General features: G+C 33.8%; 1 protein-coding gene across 1 annotated transcript; it reads left to right on the top strand.

Annotated features, from left to right (window-relative positions):
- Positions 1-402: 402 nt before the first annotated feature.
- LOC124530472 lies at positions 403-9,161 on the top strand. The gene is made up of 3 exons (XM_047104652.1): positions 403-787; positions 1,109-3,190; positions 9,106-9,161. Exons 1-3 carry the CDS (start codon positions 403-405, stop codon positions 9,159-9,161), a joined length of 2,523 nt encoding a protein of 840 aa, XP_046960608.1.
- The last annotated feature ends 1,439 nt before the right edge of the window (positions 9,162-10,600 follow it).

Below are 10,600 nucleotides of genomic sequence, written 5' to 3'. Positions count from 1 at the left end.
TCACCGATCAAACAAAATTAAACCCAATATCATAAACATTTGGTCCATAATCGATCCGGATAGTGTTTAATGGTTATTATCTCCGGCCGCCGCACGAGAACAAAAGATTTTTTTTACTGAGTTATAGAAGACGCCCGGTGACTTGTTTACAGAAATTGCGACGTGCTAGTTATGAGACAATATAAGTGAACGAGTTGTTATTGATTTAAATTAAAAAATAGAAATAAACTTTAGTATCAACGATATTTGCTTCCTACGTACATAAATGTGATATTCAGTGATTTTTATGAGTGATTAAAATAAAAGTTAAAAACTTTATTGCGGAACTTGAGAGTATTACGCAAAACAAGTAATCGATCGGAATATTATCGAGACTACTGCGTGAGTTTATTTGTTACTACTATGGAGGCACTTTATTCATTACAAGATGAGTTGTTCGACAATTTAGTAAAAGCGGAGAGAAATTTTAAGAAGACTGGGAAAGAAAGAATTAGACGTCAGTATTTAGAAACGAGATTAGAGGTGTTAGAACAACTATTTAAAGATTTTAGAGAAACACACAAGGAGATTGTTGTTAAAGGGAAAAATAAGAAAGAAGCATATTTTACAGAAGGAAAATATGAGACATTTGAGGAGTTATATATGCAGTATAAATCGAGTTTACTAGAAACCTTGCAACAGTTTTTGCCGCCAGTTTCCGACTTATCTTACACAGCAGCTACTGTTAAAGCGAAAGAAAATTGCAGTGATGTTAAACTACCTCGCATACAACTACCTACTTTTGGGGGTAACTATGAAGAGTGGCAAACGTTTTACGATATGTTTTCCTCTTTAATACACAATAATAAGAGTATTTCATCGGTACAGAAACTGCATTATCTTAAATGTAATTTGAGTGGAGAAGCGTTAAATCTGCTGAGTAATTTCACAACGACTGATGCCAATTATGAGGAAGCATGGAAGCACTTAGTTCGGCGTTATAATAACAAGCGCTATAATTGCAATGTTGTTATGAGGTCTTTATTCGCTACAAAAAAAATTCATAACGAGTCAGCCAATGCAATTAGGAGTTTATTGGATACAACGTCTACCTGTCTTAAATGTTTAGAGAATTTGGGCATTAAGACTGAGACTTGGGACACAATTGTCGTTTACTTAGTTGTGTCTAAATTGGACACGGAATCTATCAAACAATGGGAGCAGCATTTAAACACGAGAGGTGATGAGTTGCCCACTTGGATACAATTGAGAGATTATTTAGAATACAGATTCCGCTCCTTGGAAATGATAGATACGAACGGAAAACGTGATATGCAAGCTAAGCCTGCGATTAAATCAAAATCATTTCATGCATCAGTAGAGAAGGAGAAAGAGGACAAGGCTAAGTCTAAACAAGAGTGTCCGTTGTGCCACGAAAGTCATTATATCAACCAATGCAAGCGTTTTAGTCTTATGAAACCTAAAGAAAGACAGGCTTTCGTTCAAACAGCTAAACTATGTTTTAATTGTCTAGTACCAACTCATGCGGTCATAAAGTGTCGTCAACCATTCAGTTGTAAAAAATGTGGAAGGAGACATCACACGATGTTACATTTTGAGAGAGATAACCAGGAAACAACCAGAGAGCAAGCAACTGTAGTGCCATCGAGTGAAACACATCATGAGAGAGCGAGTACATCACGAGGTGATACAAACATAACTGCTACATTTTCTAGAAGGGAGCTACAACCCAACAGCGTGCTACTTGCGACGGCTAAGGTCAAGGTATTTCATTCTAATGGTCTTAAGTATATTATTCGTGCTTTAATTGACCAAGGGTCTCAGGCATCTTTTGTATCCGAGTCTACTGTGCAATTATTAGGTCTTGTACGTAAACCAGTGAGTGGCTGGGTGTCAGGGTTAGGAGATGGTCGTATGAAAATTAAACACACAGTTTTACTTCACTTGGAATCGCGTCATAATCCTACTAGTTATATCATAGTTAAAGCTTATGTATTGCATTCTTTAACGTCACTACTACCATCAACCAAATTGAATATTCCCAAATGGGTGGAAATGGACAATCATTCTTTAGCAGATCCTACATACGCTGTGCCAGGTAAAATTGACATATTACTAGGTGCAGAGATTTATAGTGAAATACTACTTGATGGTGTTATTAAGCATCCTGATTGTAATATATTAGCACAAAATACGTTGTTTGGATGGATTTTGTCAGGAAAAATGTCAAAAGGACCTCAAGCTTTAGTAAAAGATAATTTTAATAGCATGCATTTACAGATAAAAGAGGACGAGCTGCTTAAGAAATTTTGGGAGATGGAAGATGAGCCTAACTTGGTAAGGAAGGAGATGACTGATAGTGAGAAGGTATGTGAGGATTTGTTTAATTTAACTACAATAAGAGATAAAGAAGGAAGATTCATAGTGAGATTACCCTTTGCAACGGAAAATCCTAAATGTATGTATGGCAATACAGAAGAGAGAGCAATAAAAAGGTTAGAATATTTGGAGAGAAAGCTATTGAAAGATCCAAAGTTGAGAGAAGAATATAATAAAGTTATGAGTGAGTATTTGAGTATGAATCATATGAGAGTGGTGTCTGAGAGTGAATTACAGAATCCTAAAGTTGTCTATCTTCCTCACCATGCTGTAGTGAGAGAAGACAAAGACACTACAAAAGTAAGAGTCGTTTTTGACGCTTCGAGCAAGGGTGACAATAGCGTGTCACTAAACGATGAGCTTCTTGTTGGGCCAAGGTTACAACAAGATTTGAGGCACATATTGATGAGATGGCGTCATCCTAAAATATGTATCGTAGCAGATATTGTCAAAATGTATCGGATGGTGAGAGTGGCTGAGGAAGACACTGAATTCCAGAGATTAGTCTGGAGGTTTAATCCAACAGAGCCCATACAACGTTACAAATTATTACGTTTAACGTTCGGTACAGCATGCGCACCATATTTAGCCGTGAAGGTATTGCATAGACTAGCTGAGTTGGAAGGGAAGAAGTATCCATTAGCTGCGAGCATTACAAAACAGTGTTTCTATATGGATGATTTAATGACGGGAGTTGACACAGTTCCTGAGGCAATGCAAGTTTATGAGGAGATGAATGAGCTAATGAGGAGGGGTTGTTTTGAGTTACAAAAATGGAATAGTAACAATGAGGAGTTTTTAGAGCGTATTGGTAGGACTGAGTTGAATGAAAGACAAACTATAAAGTTAAATGATTTGATAAAAGTACTAGGGTTGAGTTGGAACAGAAGGAATGATAATTTTGAATACGTGTTAAACTTACCTGAACATAAAGATTTAGTCACTAAGAGACATATATTATCTGAAGTCGCGAAATTGTATGACCCCTTAGGTTGGATTGCCCCTGTGGTCGTTAATGCTAAGATTTTAATTCAAAAGTTGTGGAAGTCAGGTCTTGAGTGGGATGAGTGTTTGACAACTGAATTGCTTTGTGAGTGGCTAAGTTACAGACAAAAGTTAATAGATTTGCAAAATATCAAAATACCTAGATGGATAAATTTCACGCGAGATTGTAAAAGAGAGTTGCACGTATTTTCAGACTCTTCAAAATCCGCTTATGCGGCAGCAGTCTATATTCGGGTAGTTGATAGTTCAATAAAGCGTATGTACATCTTCTGACTGCGAAAACTCGAGTAGCCCCAATCGTAAAGGAGGTTTCCATTCCCCGGCTTGAATTGTGTGGTGCCACCTTAGCAGCCAAGCTTATTAGTGAGGTATCACAAGTTCTAGATATACCCAAGGAACATCTCTATGGATGGACCGACTCCACCATAGTGTTAGCATGGCTGAAGGGAGGCTCAAGTCGATGGGTAACATTCGTTAGTAACAGAGTATCCACTATATTAAATATTATGGACTATAATCAGTGGAATCATGTCTCATCGGAAATAAACCCTGCGGACTGTGCTTCACGTGGTCTGCAGCCTAAAGAGTTGAGTGAGCATGCATTGTGGTGGAGAGGACCGCAGTGGTTATCAGAAACTACCATGCCTATAAATATGAAACTGATTGAAGACACCCATGAAGATGAACGAATCCAATCTTTAACTGTTATATCTCATGTTGATGAAGATTTATTTTGGTTAAAATATTCATCGTTAAATAAACTATTAAAGATTGTATCATATTGTAGACGAATTTTGAATTTTAAATTAAACAAGGATATTAGACCTAAACTACCTAAATTTATTACACCAAGAGAAATGAGCGAAACATTATTATTATGCATTAAACAAATACAAGAGCGTGAGTTTTCATTCGAAATAAAACAGTTAAAGATTCGAGAATATGTACCTAAGAAGAGTAAATTACGATCTCTTTGCCCCTTTTTAGATCAGAAAGGGATACTTAGAGTCAGTGGACGCATAGCACAATCAGACGCATGCTATGATACAAGACATCCGATAATTATGCCTGGTAAACATCAATTTACCAAGGTTTTAATTGCGCATGCGCATGAAAAAACGTTGCACGGTGGTCCACAAGTCATGTTAAACTTTTTAAGATCCAAGTATTGGATCTTACGTGCTAAAGAGCGTGTTAAAAAATATTTCAGAGAATGCACTATTTGTTTAAGATATTCAACAAAAAAAATTACTCCGATTATGGGTTTGCTCCCAGAGGCAAGAGTAAAACCTAGTAAACCATTTAAGTTTACTGGCGTGGACTACTGTGGCCCTGTCTTTATCAGATTCTCACCAGGTCGAGGAGCAAAGTCTTATAAAGGTTATATTTGCATCTTCGTATGCATGGTGACACGAGCAGTCCATTTAGAAGCAGTGACCGATATGACTGCCAAAGGCTTTATTGCTGCCTTTAGGAGGTTCACAGCTCGACGAGGCCATTGTCAAGATTTATATAGTGACAATGGCACTAATTTTGTCGGTGCGGATAAACAAATGCGAAACATGTTTAATACTGCCCAATCTTCTCTTCCGGGAGAAATAGCAGAATTACTGTCTTTAGAAAAAACTACCTGGCACTATATCCCTCCTCACTCACCTAATTTTGGTGGGTTATGGGAATCATCGGTACGCAGTACTAAGACCCATTTGAAAAAGGTGGTGGGAAATAATACCCTTACCTACGAGGAAATGTCCACTGTCCTGGCGCAAGTGGAGGCGTGTTTAAATTCCAGACCGATTTCTTTGATGAGCGATAATCCACATGACCTTCTACCCTTGACACCAGGTCACTTTTTGGTAGGTGAACCATTGTTAAATATTGCAGATGAGGATTACACTAATTGTAATGTAGTTGGTTTGGATAGGTGGCGATTAATGCAAAAGATTGTAACAGATTTTTGGCGTAGGTGGTATAAGGAATACCTAGTTAATTTAAATCAAAGGTATAAATGGAACACAAAACGTAACGAACCAGAAATAGGCGATATTGTTGTCTTAAAGGAAGACAATTTACCGCCAGCTAAATGGTTACTTGGTAAGATTATCAACAAATATCCTGGACCTGATAACGTAACTCGTGTCGTATCTATAAAGTGTAAAACCGGAGTACTGAAACGTCCAGTGAGCAAAATTGGTATTTTAACTAAATAAGATTGATTTGTTATATTTACTGTAAAAGTTCTAGTTTATACCTATAGATATTTGTATTTGTGAAACTTTATCAATGTTATTCAACCTGTTCTGTGTTCGATACATACTTGAATGTGTTTACATCTTGAATATCAATAAGATTTATTCCAATAAGATTTGTCATTAGTTTTATGTACAATTATTAAGGAGTTAAGTTAATGCGTGTTTACATCTATGAGTTATTTTTTTGTTAAAATGTACTTAAAGAACTATGTTCTTTGGCGGGCGGAATGTTCAAACAGATTACATACATGTTTACAGTCCACTTATTATTAATGTTTTCTTTAGTTTCAAATAAACCTGCGTACAAGCTACACGTCCTTTTATTTAAAAAATCACCGATCAAACAAAATTAAACCCAATATCATAAACATCATTAAGCAATATGAAAAAATGTATAGTTGAAATTTATCATTTTCCTATTAAAAATAATTATAAATTAGTTTTAATTTAACTTGTTTCTCTATTTTCACTAACAAATTAAAATAATTTAACGTAATGTAATAACGGAAACAACGTTTGCGGTGTACGTTTCCGTTTATGACAACTTGGAGGATGTTAATATAACTTGTAAAATATAAACGAGTACTTTAATAAGTTATATTTCCGTATAACGTTAGGAATCACTATGCGTGAAGACTTGCTCTTGACATTTTATACATTATGATATTATATATATATATATATAGTTAAATTTAACTATCACAGGAAAAGTTAAGCAGCGATAAATTAAACGATATAGTTTTTACACACATATATTTTCACAAGCTCAGAAGGTATATACAAGAAAGATATAGCGAAGGTACAGTTATAGCGTTTAAGTAAGAAAATAGAACAACTAAGAAATATGAGAAGAATAAAGCGTAATAACAAAAACGTTGCATAGCAACGAGTATCAAACGGTGTGCACGCAGCCTCTCGGCGTCGGTATCAGAAAACGCCTCGCCTCATTGCCTGCACTGGTGACAGGAGGGCTGGTTCGTTTTTTGCCCAGAGGATCGGAATTGCGATTCAACGGGGAAATGCTGCTAGCATTCTTGCCACCATTCCACGCGGTCAAGATTTATACAGTAACTAGTTTTAGTTCATATTTGTATATATATTTAAGCATTTAATGTTGTTAATTTTTAATAAATTTATTTAGAAAAGGTATTTGTTTTTATATCAGACCGTAAATCTACAATAAAATTGGATTATCAGCTGTTTGTAATATAAAAATAACCGCTTTTTACTAAATGCATGTACCAAAATAACTTTTTTTAAAATTTCTGACTGTCCGTCTGTCTGTTTGTTGAGGCTAATCTCTGGAAAGACTGCACCAATTTTGACGGGAATTTCACTGGCACATAGCTAATGTAATAAGGAGTAACTTAGGCTACAACAACAACTTTTTTGTTAAATTCAAACGCGTACAGTTATAAAATTATTAACATTGGTTGTCAATTGAAAAAACTAGTATCTAAAAACAGCAGGGTGAATTGAGTACCACGCTTCGTATAAATAATAAAAGTATATACAATGCCTTCTAATGAAAGAAGGCATTGTATATATACTCTTGTTAACGAAATTCAGATCCAAAGTTCTTTTATCTTCGTTTTACATACTCATGGATCAGTCATTTGACTGAAATTATTATCGGTTGCTGTTTTAAATGTTTATTATATTTTTATTTAAGTTACACGTGGTTCCAGTTTAAATAAGATAGTTCCAACCTTGTCTGAGTAAGCCTAAATGTAGCTTGAAGCTGAGTTATTAAGTGCTACACAGCCGACGCGAATGTTCGTGACATGGTACAATAGAGGCTAAATAATGGCCTCCAACACGCCATCTATAGGTAACTGCTGTCACTAGCCGTTACTGATATTAATTGTTTTGTTCAGCAAATTGTGTTATCTGCTTTTATTATGTTCCATCGTGTTATTATTGTAAGGTTTAGATACTAAAAAGCTATAGTGTCAGTTTAACTATAATTCAGACTCTTACTAAAAGGTCGAGGTTGCTGTTGAATTGATCTTGTTCCTTTATTCATAAGTACACTCTTCCCGTGTTTTCTCCCGTATGGATTCAATTTGTTCCAGAGAGTACGCGTTTTGTAAGTAACCGCTTTAAAATTACACATTTTTTTAAATTCCTTTTTCGAAATCAAATTCATACTGTGTATAGATAAGATTCCAATTTTACTCTAGCGTTTTATACCGTATATATCTTTCAAATTTTTATTTCTTTTTTGAAAATAAATTTGCTTATTTAAAAAAATATAATATACATATATACATATATTAATCTTAAAGCAATAACACCTTTTAAATTTGAAATAGCTAATTGAAGCTAATTAAATAAGTATGCGAACGGTTAAACGGGTCGTGTGATAATAAGTGGTCACCATCGCCCATAAAATTTACTCTGTTAGAAATTTAAACCATCCCTTATATCTCCAATGCACCATCAATCATGGAATAAGTAGTTATGTCCAATGGAGACTCTAGTTAAACTGGCTCACCCTTCATACTGGAACACAACTTATGTTTATTATTACTTATTGTTGGTTGGCGGTAGAATATAAGTTGAATGGGTGGTACGTATTCGGACAGGCTTGCACAAAGTATATACCATCAATTAACCTTTTATGAAAAATGTTATGTACTTGTAAAACATGCATTTATTGAAGTCATACACTGTATTTAAAGTTATGATATTATAAATTTATATAAAATATAATTTAGAGAATTGTCGTTTAAAAAAAGGATAAAAATTTTCATATGTTATTTTGACAATGGCAACTATAAATAAAAGTTTTAAAAGTCGCATTTTTATAACTCATAAATGGACAATGTTTTATGAGCCTGTATAATAAACTATTGGCTGGCGAAAAATGTAATAACCTTCAGCTATGGAAAATTGCTTCGTTACTAGAATTACTCGTTAACTGGTTCATTTTATTTCGTAGTAATACTGCGGGAAATTATTATTTCTTTTAGGTGAAAAACGTTGTGACTATTGGTGACTTACTTGTGACTTGACCTTTAACAATAAAGCTTTAGAACAGTAAAATATGGCTCAGCGGTTAGAATGCGTACATCTTTGCTGATGATTAGGGGTTCAAAGCCAGGCAAACATAACTGAATTTTCAATTGCTGAATTAGTACCTGCATGAGTCTAATTTTAATGAAATGCTAAACATTATCATCTACCAACCTGTAACGGAGCAACGTGGTATAAGAAGCTCCAAATCTTCTTCTTAAATGGAGAACAAGCAATGAGACATAATATACACATTGGTAATTTAGTTTTACTTTTAATAAGTCTTGTGACATATTTCCTATTAAAGAAACAAAATAGATATTTTTTTAAACATACTATTGATATCGTAATGGTTAAAAAAATACTAAATTGTGTTATTGTCTGTAACCTCTGATAATAAGTGTTATTATAAATGTACCTAATATTTTTTGTCGGTTATAATTTCTTCCAGCTCCCATAATCCGATGGGAGGGCAATCAGACACGACCAGAGGGAGCTCAGGCGTAAGACCAAAGGCTTTACGTGCTTTTAGAGGTTTGGGAGGGTAAACACTCAAATTACATACACAATGTTGCTATTTTCTCAATCATTTTTATTATACATTTACTTATAACATCGATTCAAGAGGGATTCGATAATTAGTGCTGTTTCTTCTGTCATATGTCAAATAAGTGATGACAGAAAGGAAGAAACAAGTGTTTAGCTACAGACCCAGTAAACGACATCAATAATATTTCTTATTTTGTTTATTCAGAAAAACAAACTAATGAGCTGTCTGATGATATTTGGTAAATATACACTCGTAGTAATTGCCCTTTCTCTTTTGTTATGTCTCTAGTTAGATTCCGGCTCTACTTATAGTGGCTCACTCGAGTGTGATATAAAACTTAACGATAAATGTATGTAAAACAAAGTAATATAGATGTTTTTAAAAATATATATTTAATGTAATATAAAAGTACCATATTACCGTTGAATTCGTTTCGTAACCTGGTATAATGAAATGGTAAAAAAAAGTCATATATATGTTTATTATCTGCGTAAATAAGCCAGGACATATACTGTGAAATGTGTCTTAAAAGTGTAAATGTCGTATAAACCTTATATTTTGCAAGTTTATTCGCGTAAACAACATTTTATGTGAAATCACGTTCCTAGCAACCGAGGAGAATGTTTTATTAAGAGGTGTGTTATGTATTTTTTTATAACCTTTTTTTAGAGATTACCGATTCAGAGGTATCATACTTAGGGTAATAATTCACAGATTATAATAATCTAACAATATTGGACTAAATATATTTATAATCTTTTTATTATAACGAAAACTTTAGGCGCAAAGAGCAACTGTAGTATTGTCAGATTACATGTATCTTCTACCTATACTTCATGCATGTATGTCATGTATTTTGTCATGTAATCTAGTATCGAAATCATTTAATATATACAGAATACAGATACATTTATTACATACACAATTTAGTATATCATTAGTATAGTTTAAATAATATAACCCTATGTAAAAAATATAACAATTTGATGGTGACGTAAGAACACGTAAGTAGTTCGCAGATATATGAAACTTCGTATACTCTATTCCAACCATAACAGAAAAATAACCAAATAAACAACATTTGACAGCAAATTAGATAGATTTGCGAAAAAATGGTGTTTTGAACGTCGTCGAAACTGTGTATAGGTGTTATAATATAAACAGATATATAAATCATAATATATAATATGTTGGTGTAATAAATCATATGTTGGTTTGTTTATTTTTTTTTCCTATTTAAATATTTATATATTTATTGGAATAGGCTATAGTTACCTAATAATTAATATGTGTTATCGTATAGTTACGTCGTTTACGGAACTATATTGAAAAGCAACAATATTCATGAATGCACATCTGTGGTCACAAACATAAAATGGAATGTGATAAGTTATGT

This window comes from Vanessa cardui, chromosome 6 (assembly GCF_905220365.1).
Source record: "Vanessa cardui chromosome 6, ilVanCard2.1, whole genome shotgun sequence".
NCBI lineage: Eukaryota > Metazoa > Arthropoda > Insecta > Lepidoptera > Nymphalidae > Vanessa > Vanessa cardui.
This window is presented reverse-complemented; position numbering and strand designations above follow the sequence as displayed.

What these genes read in the sequence shown, in the direction of transcription:
- LOC124530472 (XM_047104652.1), top strand. Translation starts at nt 403, where the DNA reads ATGGAGGCACTTTATTCATTACAAGATGAGTTGTTCGACAATTTAGTA. An exon ending in ACAACTACCTACTTTTGGGG is followed by an intron (nt 788 to 1,108) that starts GTAACTATGAAG and finishes TTAAATGTTTAG; the next exon opens with AGAATTTGGGCATTAAGACT. An exon ending in GGAGTTTTTAGAGCGTATTG is followed by an intron (nt 3,191 to 9,105) that starts GTAGGACTGAGT and finishes AATTTCTTCCAG; the next exon opens with CTCCCATAATCCGATGGGAG.